General features: G+C 48.6%; 1 protein-coding gene across 7 annotated transcripts in view; it reads right to left on the minus strand.

Moving 5' to 3' along the window:
- Nucleotides 1-21484, minus strand: part of HSPG2 (heparan sulfate proteoglycan 2) — a 162217-nt gene that overhangs the window by 34796 nt on the left and 105937 nt on the right. For 5 of the 7 annotated variants that reach the window (XM_072609208.1, XM_072609207.1, XM_072609204.1 and 2 more), the window contains 26 exons: nucleotides 21206-21333; nucleotides 20841-20927; nucleotides 20440-20498; nucleotides 19741-19908; nucleotides 19427-19537; nucleotides 18805-18905; nucleotides 18511-18691; nucleotides 17831-17956; nucleotides 17049-17201; nucleotides 16683-16825; nucleotides 16052-16178; nucleotides 15113-15258; nucleotides 14823-14973; nucleotides 13541-13692; nucleotides 12678-12825; nucleotides 12233-12384; nucleotides 10904-11039; nucleotides 10644-10795; nucleotides 9470-9617; nucleotides 9035-9186; nucleotides 8319-8454; nucleotides 7723-7874; nucleotides 4112-4259; nucleotides 2107-2258; nucleotides 1382-1523; nucleotides 458-609 (listed from right to left, as the gene is read on the minus strand). In XM_072609208.1, the coding sequence (XP_072465309.1) occupies nucleotides 458-609; nucleotides 1382-1523; nucleotides 2107-2258; nucleotides 4112-4259; nucleotides 7723-7874; nucleotides 8319-8454; nucleotides 9035-9186; nucleotides 9470-9617; nucleotides 10644-10795; nucleotides 10904-11039; nucleotides 12233-12384; nucleotides 12678-12825; nucleotides 13541-13692; nucleotides 14823-14973; nucleotides 15113-15258; nucleotides 16052-16178; nucleotides 16683-16825; nucleotides 17049-17201; nucleotides 17831-17956; nucleotides 18511-18691; nucleotides 18805-18905; nucleotides 19427-19537; nucleotides 19741-19908; nucleotides 20440-20498; nucleotides 20841-20927; nucleotides 21206-21333 (3603 nt within the window). The remainder of the gene's footprint in view (nucleotides 1-457; nucleotides 610-1381; nucleotides 1524-2106; nucleotides 2259-4111; nucleotides 4260-7722; nucleotides 7875-8318; nucleotides 8455-9034; nucleotides 9187-9469; nucleotides 9618-10643; nucleotides 10796-10903; nucleotides 11040-12232; nucleotides 12385-12677; nucleotides 12826-13540; nucleotides 13693-14822; nucleotides 14974-15112; nucleotides 15259-16051; nucleotides 16179-16682; nucleotides 16826-17048; nucleotides 17202-17830; nucleotides 17957-18510; nucleotides 18692-18804; nucleotides 18906-19426; nucleotides 19538-19740; nucleotides 19909-20439; nucleotides 20499-20840; nucleotides 20928-21205; nucleotides 21334-21484) is intronic. The other 2 variants (XM_072609209.1, XM_072609205.1) reach the window with 1 other exon arrangement.

Consider the following 21484-nt stretch of genomic DNA (forward strand, 5'->3'; position numbering starts at 1 on the left):
TTGGTGTTCTAGACCCTTTGGGCAGGCTGGGAACGTCCCTTTCTCTGAATTGTGTTAAATGCACAAAATAAAATACATAGGATTACAAGGAAATAGAATATATTAAATAAAATAAAATACATAGGATTACACAGAAAATAGAATCTATTGAAATATAGTTATCAAAAGACTAAAAACCAAGTTCATAGACCCCAGTCTGAGAATCCCAGGGTTCATCCAACCCCCTGTTTTCACTCATAAGGACATTGAGTCTCAGAGGTTCAGGGCCCTTGTCCAAGGTCCTGACGCCTAACCCTCCTGATAGAGACCCAGGTGTTTTGACTTCCAAGCTGCTGGCCTTTCTAAGACAGCATCAGGCATGGTATTCAGAATGGGTCTTGCTCCTAAACCTGTTTTTCTTGTCCCCTCCACCCTCTATTCAGAATTGCCTCTCCCTGTTCCCCAGAAGCCCTCATACCCGATGGCGAGTGGGAAGAGTGCCTCCACGTTTGTACCATGTGATGGTGTGTGGGGCTTGACTAGTCACCAGGCAGTTGAGGTCCAGGGTCTGTCCATTGGCCAGGGAGGAAGAGGAGGACTCGATTCGGACAGGGTACACAACACCCTGGGCTGGGGGGAGAGAGGGGAAAGGAAGGGCAAGAATGTAAGAGATTCAAGCTGAGGGGCACAGAAATTAGATCTGGGAGGATCGTGAAATCATACGTTTAGAACTGGAAGGGACCTTCAAGGACATCAAGTCCAACATCATTATTTTTCAGATGAGGAAATTGAGGCCCAAAGAGATTAAGTGACTTGCCCAGGGTCACACAGCTACTAAGTGTGGCAGTAAGTAGTAAGGTAAGATATGAACTCAGGTCTTCCTGACTCCAAAGACATTGACATATCTACTACACCAATATTTACTCTAATCACCTTATTTTATAGACAAGGAAGCCTAGGTCCAAGTGACTTGATCAGTGTCAAAGGGGTAATAATCACTAGCAGAATTTGAATCTAGGACTTATGCCTCCCCATCCATAGTTCATTCCTATAATGGCTAGCATTGATAGAGCACTTTAACATTTGCAAAACATTTTACCTGTATTATCTCATTTGATCCTCACAATAATCCTGGGAGGAAAGTGCTACTATTATCTCCATTTTACTGATGAGGAAGCTGAGACAGAGAGGTTTTTGTACACAGGGTCACATAGCTAGTAAAGTGTTTGAGGCAGGATTTGAACTCAGGTCTCTTTGACTCTATATCCAGTATCTATGCACTATGCTACCTAGCTGCCTCCCCTGAGACAAAGTTCTTTCCTAAGAGATGACGGTAGGGTCCTGGCTAACTCCTCCAGACCATCACACCCCAGGCATCCCCATCTACCCCAGGGAGACTCACGGTGGAAATGGCCAGGGCGATGCTGTTGGATAGTGATGAGAACAGAGGCCTCCTGAGGGCCGGAGCTGCCAATTACCCTGCACACATACTCTCCTGAGTCAGCTGGCGATACTTGGGACAGCCGTAGTCTGGTACCATGGACCTGAGTCAGGGCGGGAAGAGGGGAGGCAAGCAGAAGAGAGACGCTCACACTAAGCAAGAGTTGTTTCATTTTTTTTTTTTTTGTATTTGCCTGGCACATAATGCTTGTGGAGTGATTAATAGGAGGATGTCAAATCCCTGAGGGCAGAGTGCTTCTAATTTTACATCTTTGTATAGTCAGTGCTGAGGACAGTGTGTGGCTCGTGGCAGGCACTTGAAACATGTCTGTTGAACACAATTTAACAAGTACATACTATCTACAAAGTTGTCCAGGACACCATTGGGACCTTCAGGCACCAGGCAGGTACCCAGACTGGCTTCAGGGATTCCTCCCCCAAAGACTTCAGTATACGGACTCTTGGGCCACTACCCTTGGAGCTCAACAGCTCCTCAATGACCCAGCAGATGGAATTAGGTTCATCCCCCCCTCAACACCAGAGGAGGGTGATGATCAAGAATGTCCCCGCCCTTTCCCTCTTCCTTCTCTGCCATACTTTAAGATTTCCAGTACCTGATCTAAGACTTCCCTGTCTTCCTGGCAAACATGAGAGTGAACAACCACATCTGACCTTGTCCTTTCTTACCTGATGCCTGGTGGGGAGGCTGCCACCTCGCTTGTACCAAGTGACCTGGGCATGGGCCTGTCCAGAGACCAGACAGTTCAGTTCAAAAGTCTGTCCTTCGGTGATAGATGAGGAGGAAGACTCAATTCTCACTGGGGGAGTGACTCCTAGGCCTGGAGAACAAGTCAGATAGGACTTTGCAGATAAAAACAATGAGAGGCAGGTACAAGTCAGTGGGATAGTGGGAACTCCTACTTGGGAAGATAATAAAATCTACCATTTCTTTAGCACTGGAAGGTTTGCAAAGTGTTTTATATTCTCATTTGATTCTCATTTGACCCTGAAAGGGAGGTGGTATTATTATTCCCCATTTTACAGATAAGAAAACTGAGACTAAGTGACTTATCTCAGGGTCACTAAGTTAATCAGTTTCCGAGGCAGGATTCAAACTTGTGTCTTTCTGACTCTTACACCCCATGTTCTAAGCCTTGTGCCACCGAACTGCCTAGAAAATGATGTTGGTGACGTGTCGTGGAAAGATTCCCAGATTTGGGAGTCACAGAATCATAGAATTAGTGACGACAGATTGACAGGTCACCTGGTTCAAGTCCTTCATCTTGTAAATGAGGAACTGAGGCCCAAATAAGTAAAAAGGATTTGCCCAAGGCCCCACAGGTGGTACTAACCACATCAAAAGTATGACTGATGCTGGAAAGCGGATGACTCCCTTCCCCACCCACACTATTCCCCCCACCACATTGTGTCTCCCATTGGATCATAAGCTCCTGGAGGGCAGAGGCTGCTTTACTTTTCTACTTGTATTCTCATAATGCCTGGCCCTTAGCAGGTGTGTAATGAATGCTTATGGACTGACTGATAATCCCAGCAGAACTGGGCTTCACGCCCAGATCCAGCACCACTCTTCTCTGTTCCACAGTAAAGGAAACCTGGCTTTGACAATTACTGTGTGTTTTATCTAGTCACTTTTCAGAGCCTTCTACCTACTGGTAGAAGGATGGTAAGAATCCTTGGGATAAACACCATGTTGGTTGTAAGGAAAAGTGCTTTGTAGACCATGACTGCTACAGAAATGGAGTTGTTATTAGGATTATCCCTTCTCTGAAGACTCCCAGTGGCCCAGAGGCGGTCCTGGGTTCTTGAAGGACCAGGCCATGGGATCACAATCTTAGAGTTAGAAGGGACTCTGAGAGCCACTGAGTCCAACCTTTCATTTTACAGATGAGGAAACTGAGAAACAAACAAGTTAAATGACTTACTCAGGATCACATAGCTAGGAAGTGACTGAGGCAGGATCTGAACCCAGATCTTCTGGATTCCAAATGCAGTGGCCTATCTACTCTACCATGCTCCTTTCTCCCATGGAAAAAAGATAGCTTTGATTTAGCATCAGAAAGGAACTTTCAAGGCCACTGAGCCTCATTTCATAGACAGCTGATTAGAGAGAGGTCACCTAATCTCATTTTGGGGGTGGTAGTGAAATGATTTGACCAGTGTCACAAAGGTGACAGATATGGTGATGGAAAATAAAAATAAACCAATCAATTCATCAAGCATTTATTAAGAACTTTCTATATTCTAGGCACAGTGCTAAGCACTGAAGATAGAAAGACAATAATTAAGCAGATCTTATTCTCATGGAACTTACATTCTATTAGATCTGAAAAAAACCACAACCTTGAAGCAGGAAGACCTCCATGCTGTGGGTCTACTATGGGGGAGCTAATAGAAAGATTTGGCCAAGGATAATACAAGATGAGAAAGTTTGAATGAATCCAGGTTTGGACCCATAGTGAGAAGATGAGACCACAAGTCTATCAGTTGCTGAAGCATCCGATAAGCCAGGCTAGAAAGCCACCAAGTCCTGAGGCTCACCAGTCTCTTAACTCCACTACCACAGGGTATGTAAATCCCCCAAGCATGGGCCAGGGAAGGAACAGGGCTACTTTGGGGAAATGCATAACCCCTGAGATCTAGAAGAATCCTTCTTCAACTCCAGGTCACTTACCAGGGATGGAACCATGACTGGAACCTTGGGCCTGAATGGTGACAAGGACAGAGGCTTCCTGGTGGCCGGAGCTGCTGACCACCCAGCACACATACTCTCCAGAGTCAGCTGGAGTCACCTGGTATAACTGTAGCCGGGAGCCATGGATCTGATACCGGGGATGAAGGAAGAGGGGATTAAGAAAGGCTCAGGACTTGGAGATACCAGAAGCTGAGGTGTGGGATCAAAGATGAACAATTCATATCCTATCACTTTCTGAGTGGTAAGTGTCTACCCTTCTGGGTACCCTCTGACCCAGCTGATACCAATAACCCTTCTTGCCCTCTGACCTTCTTATCATCCTGGCTGTCCATATCTATCTTCAGATTAGATAATAAGTGTTCAGTGACTTCTTATCAAATATAATTTACACTCCTCTGTCTGGCATTCCATGGTCCCACAATATGGCAGCACCCTACCTACCTTTCCATCCTTATTACATGTGTGCTATATTACAGCCACACTGGACTACCCTCTGTCTCCAAAAGAGCCTGGTGTTTTCCCACCTCTGTATCTTTGCCTATTCTCCTGATACCTGGAACATCCCTTCTCTTCTTGATCTACAGCATGCCTTGCTTCTCATTCTTTTCTCAATTCTCTGTAATCTTGCTTCTGCCCTCATCATTCAGCTAAAACTATTCTCCCCAAAGTTACCAGTGATTTCTTAATTGCTAAAGCTGATGACTTTTCTCATTCCTTTTCCTTCTTGATCCCATGGCAGCAGCTGACACTGCTGATAACCTTCTCCTCCTACCTGTCTGACTGTTTCTTTTCAGTCTCTTCTGCTAGATCTTCATCTGGGTCATGTCCATTAACCATGGGTGTCACCCAAGGCTCTGTTCTGGATTCCCTTTTCTAAACTATTTCTTTTCTTAATGTTTTCTTAAAATTTTAACATTAATTTTTAAAAATTTTCAGTTTCCAATTCTTTCCCTACTTCCAATTCCTCCCTTATCCATTGGAATATAGCTCAATAGAGGGACTAGGGCTGGATGTATAGATCTAAGGGTCTATTTGAGCTCATGGAAGGGATCACTGAATGAAATAGTATAGAAGGATGAGAGACATAGCTACTCTAATCAATACAATGATCCATGATGATTCCAAATGAGCTCAAATTATCTCCATTCAGATGACCCTTAGATTTATACATCCGGCACTAGTCTCTCTACTGAGCTACAGGTACACATTTTCCATCTGCTTCTTTGAGAGCTGGAACTGGGTTTCCTATGTTCTTGTCGTTCAGTCATTTTTCAGTTGTGTCTGACTCTCCATGACCTCACTGGGAGTTTTCTTGGCAAAGATGCTGAACTGCTTTGCCATTTCCTTCTCCAGCTCATTTTACATATGAGGAAACTGAGACAAAGAGGGTTAAATGACTAATGCAGGATCACGCAGCTAGTAAGTATCTGAGGCCAGATTTGAACTCAGGAAGATGAGTCTTCCTGACTCCAGGCCCTGTGGTCTATGCATTATGGTACCACCTAGCTGCAGTTGTCTTATAGGCATCTCAAAAGTAATGGATCTACAGAACTCATTATTTTTCCTCCAAACCTATCCCCCTCACCTTCCAGACTTTTCTCCTAGTCACCCAAGCTCAAGCCTCAGTTTCCTCAACTCCTCACTCTCAGCAACCACACCTATCCAATCTGTTGCCACATCATGTCATTTCTACCTTCAAATCACTCATAAAGCTACCACCCCAGCTCTAGCCAGAATCACCTCTCCGGGACTGCTATAAGAACCTCCTAACAAGTCCCTCTGCCTCAAGTCTCTCCCCCCTCCAAATCCATCCTCCATTCAGCTGCCAAGATGATCTTCCTAAAGCACAGATCTGACCACATCTCCTCCTTAGTTCAAGAAACTTCAGGGGCTCCCTGTTACCTCCAGAATTAAATAAAAAATTCTCTGATAGGTGGATTAAACATAAAGTCCTCCATTTGGCATTTAAAGCCCTTCCTGACCTGGCTCCAAACTATTTTTTGAGTCTTCTTGTCCTTTCCTCCCCTCCAGGAATGCCTTGAGCCAGCTATAGACCAACTGGCTTTTATATAAACATAACACTGCATCTCCCATCACAGTGCCTTTGCCTAGGCTGTTCCACATGCCTGGAATGTTCTCCCTCTTTCTCATTGCTTCCTACTTTCCAAGGCTTCCTTCAGAATTCATCTGAGACCACACCTTGTGCCAGCTCTTAGCCTTCCCTACTGCTAGTGCCTTCTTCTCTGAGTTTTCCCTCCATTTCATCTGTACATATCATTCATGTCCCTAGTAATTCACAGGTCTTCTTCCTCACTGGAATATAACCCTCTTGAAGGTAGGGACTGGTTTTTTGCTTTGGTTCCAGGCATCTACTATGGTGCTGGCAGAAAGTAGGCACTTTAATTGATTAACTATTAACTAATTGATAACTGATTAAGTAATTGATTTACTGACTGCCCTCTAAAGATAATTCAAATCCCACCTCCTTTAAGGAGTATTCTTCCTCTGATTCCCTTGTTTGGTAAAAACCTTTCCTTTCCAACTCACCCAACACTTGTTTCTATGCTGTTCTATGTTATTGTTATCTGTGGTGTTATCTTTGGTTTCCTGCTTGACCGTAAGTTCAACAAGGGTAAGAATCATTTCTTCTCTATCTCTGTGCCTTTCCTTGGGCCTGGAGCACAATATTCTGTATACAGCTGATGCTTAGTAAGCATTTGTTGAAAGAACGAACAAATGAAGGCACAAATCTTAAGGACGGCAAAGACAGAAAAATATCAAAATCTTTATAGCAGCAGGTTTTGTGGGAGCAATAAATTGGAAACAAAGAGGTTGCCCATCGATTAGGAATGTCTAAACAAATTGTGGCATATGAATATAATGGAATGTGATTATGCTATAGGAAAAAAATGCAAGGAGTTTAGAAAAAACATGGGAAGATTCGTGCAGATGAACAGAATGAAACCTGAAGAAAAATATGCACAATGAATATAAATGAAACGAACACTTAAAGGCAAGTGAGTTCCGATCCATTGTAATGTTCCACTTCCCTAGGACAGAAGATGGAAACAATTCCTTTCTGTATAGACGTGGGGAACTGTGGGCAAAGAATGTTGTATACACTGTCCTTGTGTTTGTGGATTTTTTAAACTGTTATTTCTTTGTTGCAAGGAAATGTTATGATGTAAAAAAAAGTAATTTGTAAAGTAACAAATTATGAATGAATGAAAATCTGATCTGCTTAGAGGACACCCTCAGTCTGAAGGTCCCATTTAGAAGGTGGCGATATCTCTATAGGACAAGAGGTCCTGGGTTTGAGAGAGATCTCAGTCATGGGATTCTTCTTGTTAGGTCATAGGACAAAGTATTTGGAGCTGGAAGTGAGTTTGGAGGTTATCTCTAAGCCAATCCTCTTATTTTAGATATGAGGGAATCTGACTCAGAGAGGTACTGAGACACTTGTCCAGGGTCACTCAGATGTTGACTGCAGAGGAAAATCTGAGCCCAGGATCTCTGACCCCAGAGGAAGGTGTCTTTTTACTTTCTCATGAAATGCATCCTTCTCTCACTCTCCCTGAGCAGGCCCTTACCTGATGCTTGGCTGGGAGGCTGCCCCCTCGCTTGTACCATGAGACCTGAGCGTGGGCCTGACCTGCCACAATGCAGTTTAGCTCCACCGTCTGTCCTTCAGCCACAGATGAGGATGATGACTCGATCCTGATTGGAGGTGTGACACCCTGGGCTGGGGACACAGAGGACTGGTTGGGACCTTGGCACAGCTTCTCTGGACAGGGAGATGGGGAGGCTGGGACAGGGCAGTGGGGCCCACCAGACCTAGTGGGGAGATGGGAACTAGAAACGGCATAGTGTAAGGCAGTAGGACGAAAACTTGATGTGGAGTAGGAAGGCCAGGGCTACCAGTGTATGCTGATGAAAATACGTCACACTTTCTAGGCCTTAGTCCATTCATCTCTAAAATGAGAGGATGAGATCAGACAGCTTTTTCAGCTCCACAGTTTCAAGTTCCTTATAATGTCTTAGGTTAGGGTTTGGGGCCAACTCAGAGATACATCAGTTATAGGAGGAGCGGGGATCAAAGGATTTCCCAGGCACATACTGGAGAAGAGGGGCTTTGCTGGGGCCACATGGCCGTCAGCAGTCTCCTCCATGACCCTGGGACTCTCACCAGGGATGGAGCCTTCAGGCTCAATAGTGACAAGGACAGAGGCTTCCTGGGGGGTGGAGCTGCCAACCACTCTGCACACGTATTCTCCAGAGTCAGCTGGGGACACCTGATTTAGTCGCAGAAGGGAGCCATGGACCTGAGCAGAGGAGAATGAGAGAAAGCAGAAAAATGACTGAGGAATTCTCAAGGCTAAGACCAAGAGCCCCCAGGACCCTAGGACACAGGAAGTGCTCCTTCTGAGCAGGGGAAATCTTTAGGGGACTTGGGGCCTCCTGACAATGAGCTGGGTGGAGAATGAGCCATATCGTTGATGAACACACATTAATACATAATGTATACACATAGAAAATACACATGCATATACACAACATACATATACATATACATATTACATATGTACTGTGTATATACAGCTATATTTATGTGTGTGTACACACACACACACATACACATATATGTTCACTCAATACACTGGAGGTGGTCCATGCAGGAATTTATTTTTGCTTGATTATGCATGTTTGCTATAAGGGTTTTGTTCCACCTCCCCCCCCTTTTTTTAATAGCGGAAGACAGGTGGGAGAGAGAGAAAAAAAGCATTTTGTTAACTGGAAAAATGACAAGAAACTTGGGAAACCCATCATGGGGAGCAGAGAACTTCCACCCCCCAAGCCCTTCCAGATCTGTCTCTCTCCCAACCTGCCCAGATGGATCCATACCTGGTGCCGGGCAGGGAGGGTGCCACCACGCTTGTACCATGTGACCTGGGCATGGGCTTGCCCTGCGATGATGCACTTTAGATCTAGGGTCTGACCTTCAGCCACAGATGAGGAAGATGACTCAATCCTGATTGGGGGTGTGATGTCCTGGGCTGGGAACACAGAGGAAAGGTCAGGGACCTAGTACAGTTTCTTCAGCAGAGACATGGGGAGGCCAGAATAGAACTATGGAGAAAGTAGGATCTCACTGATGTCCTAGGGAAGGCCCCAAGGACCACCTTTGAGGTTCATCAGCTTCTTGGCTCCACTCTCACAGTGGAGAAAGGGTGATGTGAACATTCCCTAGACACCAGCCAGAGAAGGTAGAGGTTCCTGGGCAGGATTCCACTGGTGATGCACCAGGCCCTGAGATGTCCCTGACCCTAGGCCCCTTACCTTGGACAGAGCCATGCACAGAGCCCTCTGGTTCGATGGTAACAAGGACAGAGGCTTCATGGTGGCTGGAGCCGCTGACCACCCGGCACACATACTCTCCAGAGTCAGCTGGAGACACTTGGTGCAGTTGTAGCCGGGAGCCATGAACCTGATCGAGACAATTCAATTCAACTGGATTCAACAAGCTTTGATTAAGATCCAGAAGGTGCTAGGCACTGTGCTAAGACACAGAAATAAAACAGTTCCTGCCCTCCAGGAGATTATATTCTATTAGGTGAAGGGGAACAGGATCTAACTCCTCCCCTCTCGCATATATATATATATATAGACAAAAAAATAAAAACAAATAAATTGGGGGGTTGGTGAGCACTAATAACTGGAAGAATCAGAAAAGCTTCTTCAAAGAGTTGGCCCTTGAGCTGAGTCTTGAAGAGAGTTAGAAAGTGTATAGGAGAGCATTCCAGGTATGGAGGACAGCCAGGGCAAGGGTATGGAGGTAGGAGATGGCAGGTTGTATATGGAGAAGACTAAGTTGGCCAGTTTGGCTCCAGTATGGAGTAAGTGAAGGGCAGTGATGGGGGCTGGAGTGAACGGCTTTAAATGCCAGAGGAACTTGTACTTGGTCCTAGAGGCAATCAGGAGTCATTTAAACTTCCTGAGGCCATGAGTGAGGTCATGAGACTTGTGCTTTAGAAACACCACTTTGATAGTGGTGTGAAGGATGGATTGGAGAGGGGAGAGGCCAGAGGTGGGGAAACCAATTAGTTAGGGGGCTACTGGAGTCATCCTGCATCCTGAGAGTCTGATGAGGGTGGAGAGGAGGTGTAGATAAGGGATGCGGGGTGAATTGAAAGCTTGAGTCAGGGATTCCTCAGGCTAAAGCCTCCATGCCCTCTGGCCTTCTGAAAGCCACCTGCTTTTCAACAGGTAGGTGCCTCCTCAGTGCCCTCTGACTCAGCTAGGAAACCTTCAACTCATCTGTCCGTTATCTCTCACAGGGTCCGGAGTCCTTATGGGTGCTCATTCTGACCTGCCTGGTAGGCACTGAGCCATCCTCAGGGACTTAGGAAGTCAGGGTTTCCTCCTGGGTGATGTTATAGGGATTGGGAGGGAGAACTGAGGGCAATAGAAAGCTTCCATATACATCTTTCTTCTACTTTTTCCAAGGCTATACCTGGTGCCTGGCTGGAAGGCTGCCTCCTCGCTTGTACCAAGTGACCTGGGCATGGGCCTGCCCAGCCACGACACAGTTCAGAACCAGGGTCTGTCCCTCAGCGACAGCAGAGGAAGAGGATTCAATCTTGATTGGGGGAGTGACACCCGGGGCTAGGTGGGAGGATGGACACAGAGAGTGGGTCATCAGTTGCACCAGGGGCTTAAAGTTATCCCGGACCAGCCCACTGCCCATTGGGTACCCCCTTTGCCTTCACTTACGGTAGGAGAAGCTGGCGCCTTGGCCTCCGGTGACTGTGACCGTCAGAGAGGCTTCCACTCCATTGGCTGCACGACACACATACTCACCAGCATCAGCCGGGGTGACGTGGAAGATGTACAGGCGGGAGCCACGGACCTGCAAAGACAGCCATGAAGGGGCATGGGCAGAAATCTGGAGCTTTCCCTCTCCCAGAATTTTAGCAGTGGAAGGGCTCCCTAACGGCATCTGGTCCAAGCTTTCCCTGAACAATCAATAAGCTCAGTCAACAAGCATTTAACATGGGCTGAGGATGACCAAGAAAGGAAAAATACAATTCCTGACCTCAACAAGATTCCAGTCTATCAGGGGAGGCGATCTGGAGGCCATGTCACTAGCGAGTGGTCACCCAGCCCCCACCTGACGATTCCCAGCACGGACCCTAGGATCCAAGGCCTTCATTTCCAATCCCTGCTGTGGCACCTACTGCCTGTGTGATCGTAGGTAAGCCACTTCCCTTGGCTTCCTCACTTCTTGGACTGGAGGACCTTGGAGGGCCCTTTGGGCTCTGGATCTATGATGCTAGCAAAGGAGAGTGGACTTCCTTCGAGGGCCAACCATTCTGCTTTGGGGTCAGAGGGAGCAGAGAGCTCTCTGTACTCCTTGTCTACTCTGAGAACTCCTCCCTTTGATAACAATAATTATTATTTTGATCTTACGTATAATTATTACTAGTAGCATTTATATAACACTTTAAGGCTGAAAAAGTTCTTTATAAATGTTACCTCATTTGATATTCACAACCACCTTGGGAGGGAGACGCTATCATCTATCCTGCTTTTACAAATAGGAAACTGGGGGAAAAAAGGTTAAGTGACTTGCTCAAGGTCTCCCTGCTAGTAAGTGTCTGAGGCAGGATTTGAATCCAGGTCTCCCTGGCTCCAAGTCCGAGCTGAGCCACTCACCTGTTACCTCCTTTAAGGCTCAGCTCAAATACCACCTCCAACATGAAACCTTTACTGATTCTTGCAGTTAAGGTTCCTTCTTGCCTTAAATGATCATGGGGCAACTTTTTTTTTTTTTTAAATATGCCATGCTTCTCACTAGAGTGGATAGTCCTTGAGGCAGAGAATGTTTTTGTTTTGTCTTTGTTATCACTACTGCCTGGTACAGAGTCTACTACCTTATACACAGTAGGAATTTAATAATTGTTCATTGTATTGGAATGGGCCAGATACTCAGACTGAGAGCTGCCTACTGGGCTTCCTTCATCTCCCCCTCTTAAGGATTCCCCCCCCCCCTCATGCCCCTCAACCTCTTCTATGGTCTTCTGTGGCAGAGGGATCCTGTACCTGGTGCCGGGCAGGGAGGCTGCCTCCTCGCTTGTACCAAGTGACCTGGGCGTGGGCCTGCCCAGCAACCACACAGCTCAGGTCTACCGTCTGCCCTTCAGCCACTGTTGGGGATGAGGATTCGATCCGGACAGGTGCAGGGGTGGCTGGGGCTGCAGACACAGGAGTCAGGGCAGGACATCAGATTCAGAAGCAAAAGTAGGTGGTGAAGAGGAGACAGGGAAGGGGAAATAAGGAGGCCAGAGAAAGCTAAGCAGAGGGCTGGTCAAGGGAAATTTGAGGAGAGTTATGCAGAAAGGGATAATGGAGGGCCAGGGTAAAGCAGGAAATCAGAAGTCCAAGGGAAGCTGGGCCCCTAAGCTAGGCTTCCAGCAGCCAGGGAGTGGGGCACCTGCAGCCCTGGCGGGAGATAGGGGGGCTTTCCCTTTGTCCCCAGGTTGTTCACCTGGGATGGAGCCATCATGGGAGCGGGAAGGCTGGACAGTGATGAGGAGGGAGGCCTCGTGGGGACGGGAATCTCGGACCACACGGCACACGTACTCCCCAGAGTCAGCTGGGGTTACCTGGTACAGACGTAGCCAGGTTCCATGGTCCTGAGCAAGGGGAAGAAAGAAGGAGAGAGATGTGGGGCAGGAGGGGAAAGAGACACCCTCCAGGCTACTCCCAACCCCCTAGTGCCACCCGCTAGGCTCCCAGGAGTAGGAGAAGCTATGTGTGAGTCAAGGGTCCACAGGCCCCATCTGAACTCTGCCCTTCCTCAAGGATCCATGTTCTACCTACAAGCCCTATCTCACAAGCTGGTTGTAAGGACAGCACTTTGTAAAACTTCAGTATTATAGAAATGGTAGCTACCATTATCAAGGCTCCCAGTTAAGTGGGAGCTGGATGGCTTCAGTCACCAGGGGAAGGCAGTGTGCCTCAGTGGAAGGAGCATGGGATGTGCAGTAGTGGGCTCTAGGTCTGAACCTAAGCACTACTTAACACAAACAGCACTTACCCAACACTACAAATATCTCATTTGATCTCTGCAACAACTCTGGGATATAGGTGCTATTTTATTCCCATTTTATAGAGGAGAAAACTGAGACAGACAGAAATGAAGTGATCTGTCTAGGTCATGCAGGTAGTTAATGTCTGTGACAGGGACTGGACTTGGTTCTTTCTGACTCCAAGTCCAGAGTCTTAATTTCCTCATCTGTAGAACAAGGGGATATGACTGAATGATCTCTAAATTCCGTTTCAGCTCAAAATCCGAAGGGTCTATGTGAGTTTTGGATACTACCTGTCTCTGACATCCTTCTTCCATACCTGACGCCGAACAGGGAGACTGCCACCACGCTTGTACCACGTGACCTGAGCATGGGCCTGTCCAGTGACCACACAGTTCAGATCCACAGTCTGTCCTTCAGTTATTTCTGAAGAGGAGACCTCGATCCTCATGGGGAAGCTGGAGTCAGAGCCTGAGGACAGATAGATGGGTCAGGAAGCTAGGTGTAGGCTCCCCTTCCCTGCGGCTGGCACCCAATCCCAAGGCTTTGCTGGCAGGGCCATTGAGGATGTGGGCCCAAGGCTGTACCAAAGTGGGATGAAGGGTGGCCATGGTGGCTGAAACTGAGGCATGGAAGTGGCTCAGGAAAGTTGGGTCCAGTAAGTCTGGCTGCCCCTAGGGACCTGGTCAGGGCCACCAAGAAATTCCCCTCCTATATGTCATCCTAAGTTAGCATCTTTTTCTCAGTCCTTTTCCTCAGAAATGCCTCGTTTTCAATGGGTTGTTACATGCAGTAATCTTCTTTGTCATCAAAGTAATCTCCTTTGATCATGCATCTCTTCCATCCTAAGACCTTTAGGGACTCTCTAATAGAGGACCTACCAGATAAAACATTGGTTCTGGAATCCGCGACCCTTTACAATCTGGTGCCACTCTACTTTCCAAGGATTATTTCACTTTACCACTTTTCCTGGATTCTGGAATCCACCCAACCTGGACTATCCACTGTCCCCTATTCCCTCACCCTCTCTTGTTTCTGTCACATTGTTCACACTATCCTCAGGCCGGCAATGGACTTCCACTCCCACTGTGACAACTGTCCACTGAAGCCCTCCCCTTCATTCCAGACCCCAAGCAGAGGCCACCTCTTCCGTGGCTTTCTCTGACTCACCCTCAATGGTCTTTCTCTTACTTTGAATCTTTTTCCTAGCACTTTGCTTGGGCCTCTCTGGGACAGCCTGTCACCTCAGTCCCAGTTACCCCAGTTATTTGTGTCTCTTCAGAGCAGAGGCTGAGTGACAGCTATCTGAGCCTCTTCCCCACTGCTTGTGTGAGAAGTCATTTGATAAATGTTTGGGAATGAATGAATGACAGTGTAGGCCAAGGCCTTTGCACATCAGCTCAAAGACCCAAGCTACTTTGCTTTGTTTCCATGTAAGCAAGGCCAAACTATCCATTCCTCCTAGGTCTTTTGGTCCATTCTCCCAGAGGAAGAAGAATTAAGGATCCCTTCAAACCCCTCTGGGTTTATAGAAAAGGGAATGTCTCTCAGGCCCCCTGTGCCCTGCAGCTTCTGATCTGCCTCCCATCATAGTCTCTCACCTTGTGAGTGGCCGGAGCCAGGACTGCCACTATGGGAGACAGAGATATCAATGGAGGCTTCCTGACGGCCCGAGGTGCCTTCAAACTGGCACACATATGTGCCCGAGTCTGCTGGGGTCAGATGGTAGAGCCTCAGGTGGGTGCCATGAACCTGAGTAGAGGGAATTTAGGGATAGGGTGGATGAGAAGGGTGTCTCATGACCCCCCTTCTACATTCCCATTATGTCCCTCCACCAATCCCCCAAATTACAGCTCCACATAGCTTCTCTAGGAGGGATTTCCAGAAGTACCTGGTGCCGAGTAGGGAGGCTCCCACCACGCCTGTGCCATGTGACCTGGGCATGGGCATGACCAGTGATCACACAGTTCAGATCTACTGTCTGTCCTTCAGTCACTGATGGCGAAGAAGACTCTATCCTCATGGTGGGGACAGTGCCTGAGTTTGGTGGTTCAGAATGACAAAGTGAAGACTGTTAGGTTAGCTCATTGAAAGTATCAACCAACCGACAAACAACTACTAAGTGCCTACTGTGTACTAGGACCTGTGCTGGGCACTGAAGGGCATCAAGGACATCTTGTTCACTTATCCCTCATTTTGAGGAGCAGCAAAGCAGAGAAAGTTAGGAAAACCCAAGTTCAACTTTTATCTCAGACACTTACTAGCTTCATTTTCCACATCTGTAAAATGGGCACCTACTTCAAAGAGGGGTTGTGTGGATCAAATGAGATAAAAGAGGATGCCCCCAAAGCCCTATATAAGTGTGAATTAGTAGGTTTAGATGAGGAAATGGAAGGCAAGGTGTCGAACCAATAAATAAATCGACAATTATTTATTAATCCCCTACTATGTGTGGGACACCATGCTAGGTGCTGGGATAGTCTCTGCCCTCAAGAGGCTTATATTCCATTGGGGGACAGACCACACCTGCATATGTAGGTAATAAAGAGGACAAAGAAGTCTAGGTAGCAGGTGGCAAGAGCCAGATGTGAACTCGTGTGCTTTAACTCCAAATCCTGAGTTCTTCCTGCTGGCTCACAGGGATGTTCACTTAGGAAAGGGGCTGGGGAGAGCTAGAGAAAGGCAAAGTGGCCAGGCCTTCAGTGTGGCATCTTCCGGGGAGCCCCTGCCTCTCTAGGCCCAGGTCAGATCTCCAAGGGGCACTTCAGCCCTGCCCACTAACTGGTAGCAGGCCTCAGCTTTGGCCAGTGCTCCCCACGCCAGCTCATACCTGGCACAATCACCACTTCCATGCGGGCCTGGGCACTGCCAGTGAGGGTGTTAGAACTGCACACATAGACACCAGCATCAGCAGCTGTTGCATCTGGGATAAAGAGCATGGTGTGCTCCACACGTGCCTGCAAGGTTCAAACAATGAATCGGGACCAGAACAAGACAACGTAGGGTAGGAGAAAGGATGCATCTACAGAACATGTGCAGTGTCTGGGGTACTGGAGGACAGATGAAGGAGGAAGGGGAGATGGGAATAGTTTGGAGAAGGTAGAAAAGAGGGAGATGAGGGGAAGGAGAAGATAGGGGATAGAAAAAGAGAGTAAGGGGAGACAAGGGAGAGAAGAGAGGAAAAAGGGAGAAGGGGAGGAAGGAGATAAAGAGGAAGGAGGGAGAAAAGCGGGGGAAAGAGAGAAGAGAGAAAAAAGGAGACAAGGAGTGAAAGAATAGAGAGAAGTGGGGAAAAGGAGGAAAAAAAGAATAAAGGGATACTTTGAGGATAGTGGGTGGATACACTGAGGCCAGTGGTAGGGGAACCTGTGGCCTCAAGGCTGCATGTGACCTCAGGGCCTCAGGTTCCCCATCTCTGGGTAGGCAAAGCAGGTTTTAGGAACTGGTCCTGAAGTCCTCACCTTGGCTGGCAAGTTTCCCCCTTCCTTAGTCCAGACAATCCTGTGAGGTGGGTTCCCAGTCACTTGACAATTCAGCCTCACAATGTGGCCCTCCTGTACCTGGGTCTGCTCAGGGCGTGGTTGGACGTCAGATGTTCGAACCCCTGCCCAGAAGAGGCAGAGTGATCTACCTGGCGTGCCCTTCTCCCTGGTCCCATATTACTTCTTTTCCCCATACTTTCATATCGCTCATCCTCTGGGGCCTTTGGCTCCTTCCTCACATCTCCACCACTGCCCCAGATCCACCCAACCAACCCTTCTCCCTGCTTACAATGTCAAGGCAGGCCCCTGCTCACAACCCTGACCTTGTGTTCCTTCCCCTCTTACCATGCACATGGAGTACGGCTCTGGCTACATGCTGTCCAGCACTATTGGAAGCACGGCACAGGTACTGGGCTTGGTCAGAGAGCTCAGTGGCTGAGAAGCGTAGGATACCACCATGAATCCAGGCCTTCTGGGGCATCTGACCCCCAGGACCTCCTGGGACCAAAAGAAGGGAGTACTAGGTCAGTAACAGTCAGAGTCTGGCCCAAGTCCTCACCCTTAAGACTCTTATTCTACCCATGAAGAGGGGGAGATAGATCACAAAGTTCTTCACCCAATATTGCACATGCTATCAGACTGGGTTGCTATGGTGGGTTAGTTCTGTGACGTTAACTTATTTTCTCTTATTATTATTATTTGTAATAAGGGATGGTTCTCTGGGTAGGGATCAGGGAAGGAAATATTTAGAAGGAAAAACAAAAGAGATCAATAAAAATGTTTTAAACAAAATTGACCAAAATTGACCAAAGTTCATCATCCCCCTTTCCTCATCTTGAGTATTGAGACTAAACCCCAGCTTTGCCAAGCATCATAAGATCAAAGATTCAGACTTGGAAGGAATCCCAGAGGTCATCTGGCCCAACCCTCTCATTTTACGGATGTGAGTACTGTCTTATCCAAGGTTTACACAAGAAGTAACTGGAAGAGAAGAGAATTGATCCCAGGTAATCTGACTCTCAATCTAGTGTACCTTCCCTTGTACCAGGCTGCAGCCACATGATTGCTAACAATGAAGGGCCCTAGCCAGCACAGAAGTCTCCAAGAGCTTTCAAAAATGTTCCCACCTGACCACTCCAGGCTGGGTGCTGGGTTCCCAGTGGCACTGCAGCGGAACTCTGCCGGCTGGCCAGGTTGCACTGTGAGCTGTGGTGGGTAGATGGAAACCACGGGTGGCGATGGGCTCCCAGAGGCTGTTAATAGAGGAGAGGCAGAGGGGTCCAGTGAGGACAGTGGTCCCAGGATAGGAGGGGAGAGAGAAAAGCAATCACAATGGGGAACTGAACATGAAAGAAAGGCCAGAGAAGAGAGGAAATGCTTTCTCTCCCCGCCCCCAACCCCACCGCCCTGCAGCTGGGGTTAAGTGACTTGCCCAGGGTCACGCAGCTAATAAGTGACTGAGGCTAAATTTGAACTCAGGTCCTCTTGACTCCAGGGGCTGGTGTTCTAACCACTGTAGCACCCAGCTGTCCCTAACAGTAATCTCAAAGGTCACCTCATCTAACCCCCCCATTTTACAGATGAGGAAGGTGATTATCAGAAAAGGAAAGTGACTTGCCCAGGATAACACAGCTAGTAAGTGGCAGAGGTTTGAAGCCAGGTCTTTGGACAAGTCTACTATATCAAAATGTTGAGAATGAAGAAAGTGGGAGAGAAGGGACTGGGCCTAGACTGGGGGTAGGGAAGTTTTTAAGGGGTGGACAGGTAGAAATAAGACCCAGAAGTGGTGGAGGGAGGGGGATTGTACCCTGGACATGCAGCATGGCAGTGCCCTGGTCCATGGCAAACATGTTGGAGCCAGTGCACACATAGGTGCCTGCGTCACTGGGCTGGACCCCCCGGATGGTCAGGATGCCATTGAAGTCCATGGCTCGTGGAGGCAGCTTCCCATTATGAAGGCGAGTCCATACTAGTGTGTAGGCTGGAGACTAGGAGAGGCAGAAAGGATAAATGGGATCCATGAGACTTCTGATCTCCTGTACATTATCTGTCCTCTCAACCTAGACCCAGTTCCTAAAAAGAGATGCTGTCTCCCCCTCACCTTGCTCTTGGCTGTGCAGATGAAGGTAACATCAGCCCCAACACGAACACTCTGGCTTGTTTGCTCCTCTACGGTCACTGTGATGGCCTTAGTGGGTGCCTCTGTGCACATAGGTGGAGAGCTGCAGTGACTGCCAGTTCTGTTCCAGCTCCCAATGCCAGCACTGGCCCAGCTACTGATGCCATCCCTGGTCCAGTTCCCAATGCCTGTACCAGCCCCAGCTCCTGATGCCAGGCCCAGCCCAGCTACTAATGCCATCCCTGGTCTAGCTGCCAATGCCAGTCCTGGTCAAGCTCCTGATGCCAGCCCCAGCCCAGGTATAATCCCAGTCGTAGATCCAGAACCAGACCCAGACCCTCACCACGTTGCCCCAGCCCACTTCTAATCCCAGGGCTCAACCCATTTCTGGCTCTAACCCCAATCCTGGTCTAAACACCAACTCTGATCCTAATCCCAGCCCCTGACCCAACCAAAACCCAGCCCCTAACTGTAACTTTTGAAGAGAAAGAAGCAGCCTAGAGGAAAGGTGGAAGGGAAAGTGCAGAGAGCTATAGAAAGGTCAGGCATCAGCTCTGGGAGTTGTAAGGCCAGAGGAAGCAGAAAGGGGCCAAGGAAGGCTCACCAGAGACCAGAAGCTCAGCCCTGCTGGTGTTGGCATGGTAGAGGTTGCGGCAAGTACAGATGTAAACGCCTGCATCGGAAGGCTGGACACTGGGGAAGTGGAGCTCAGAGCCTGGAGGTGTATTGGTGGAGACACTCAGAATGGCTTAGACCAAGATCCACTCCACAAACACCTAGCCCTCCCTCCTCCTGCCTCCACAGGTCCTTCCACACTAGACAGGCCCTGAGGTAGTAAGGACAGGTGGCAGGGAACCTAAAAACTGAAGATCCTATTCCCACTCACTGCCTAGCAGGGAATCCTACGACATCCAGTACCTTGTTGACGCTGTTGGGTGGTGCTAGGAATGGACCGTCCATCTTCTCGGGTCCAGTAGTAGTAGTATGGGGGGCTCCCGCTGACTTGGCATCGAAGGGAATGGGAGCTACCCTGGGGCACTGTGCTCCGGGCTGGGTGGACCTGAACTACCAGCAGGGCCTGGTCTGCTGAAGGGAAGGAAGTTCAGGGGGGGTCAATCAAACCTGGTGACTCCCCCCACCCCACACACAACCATGCTCCTTTGACTTCTGTCCCTAAACATGAGGTCTGAAGAACCAAGAAACCTTAGAATCAGAATGTCAGAGTGGGTAGGGCCCTTAGAACACAGGACGTCAGAGTTGGGAGGGCCCTGAGAACACAAGATGTCAGAACTAGGAGGGCCTTTAGGACACAGGACATCAGAGCTGGGAGGGCCCTTAGAACACAGGATGTCAGAGTTGGGAGGGCCCTTATAACACAGGATATCAGAACTGAGAGGGCCCTTAGGACACAAAATGTCAGAGCTGGGAGGGCTCTGAGGACACAGGATGTCAGAGCTGAGAGGAACTTAGATCATAGATTGTCAGAGCTGGGGTCCTTCCCACATGTAAAATATCTCCCCCAAGTCATTCTCGCCTGGTTCCAGGACTCCCAATACTCACATACTAATTACTCTTCCCTATCCCTCTGCAGTCCTCCACATTCAGTCTTCCACTTACCTTGCGGGTGACAGCGGCCTCCACGAACACTGGGGTTGCCCACATAGCCCGGGGCACACCTGTAGGAGACATGCCACCTTCATCAGGATGTCCCCATCAGGGTTGGCTGGAGCCCCTGGGATGCCTGGGGGATCAGAGTTCAGTCTCTGGCCCAGGACTGGGCTGGAGCCACAAGGGCCTCTTGTGGGAAAAGAAGGACTTGGGGCAGAGAGAAGTGACTCCAAGACTTCCAAGTTCCACTGGACTCAGCTGGGTTGGGGGCTTGTTTCCACTCCAGGAGGATCTTCCTAGAAACCCCTGTCCTGTTTGTCCTTCCCCATTGCCTCTCATTCCACTCTCCTTCTGGCTATGCCTCTCCCTGGACCCCAAGGATCCCCTCCCCAAGCTGTACAAAGACTTACTGTTCACAGTACTGGCCAGTGTAGCCAGGCTCACAGGCTGTGCAGCGGTATCCCCCAGACCCGAGGCTCTCACATGTCCGGGAGAACCTGTAGCCCAGGAGACAGAAGGCAGACTCGGGTGAGTCCCTTATCCTCTGGGGAATTCCTCTCATTTTCCCTTTCCTCAATGACCCATTTCCCCTGGGCCCAGTCCCCTCTTCTCCCCTCACTTATCCTAGGTGGCAATCATTCAGATCATGCCCACCCCCTGGGTGTCCAGTTGTTAGAGGGGACTCCTATTTAGCTTTGGCATGGCGTAGCTGACCACCATAGGAGCTGATGTGGTGATTCCCCATATCTCTTGGCACTAGACAAGGCCAACCTACATGTTCTCAGGATTGGTCAGGGGGCAGGCACAGGGCTGGCAGTCCTCAGGAGTCCCCGCGGTGGCATCACCATAGTAGCCAGGTGCACAGAGTTCACAGAATTCACCAGCCGTGTGGTGCAGGCATTGCTGAGGATTTAGGGGTATCACACTCTGGCTTTATTGCCCCTCCTATCCTGTATCCCCACTGAGTCCAGCTGACTGGCCACCAGTGGGCCTCTCATGTACACCAAAGCTCTTCAATGCATTCCCCCATGGATCTCTACCTCCTCAATGACTC

Source organism: Notamacropus eugenii, chromosome 5 (genome assembly GCF_028372415.1).
Source record: "Notamacropus eugenii isolate mMacEug1 chromosome 5, mMacEug1.pri_v2, whole genome shotgun sequence".
NCBI classification, from domain to species: domain Eukaryota; kingdom Metazoa; phylum Chordata; class Mammalia; order Diprotodontia; family Macropodidae; genus Notamacropus; species Notamacropus eugenii.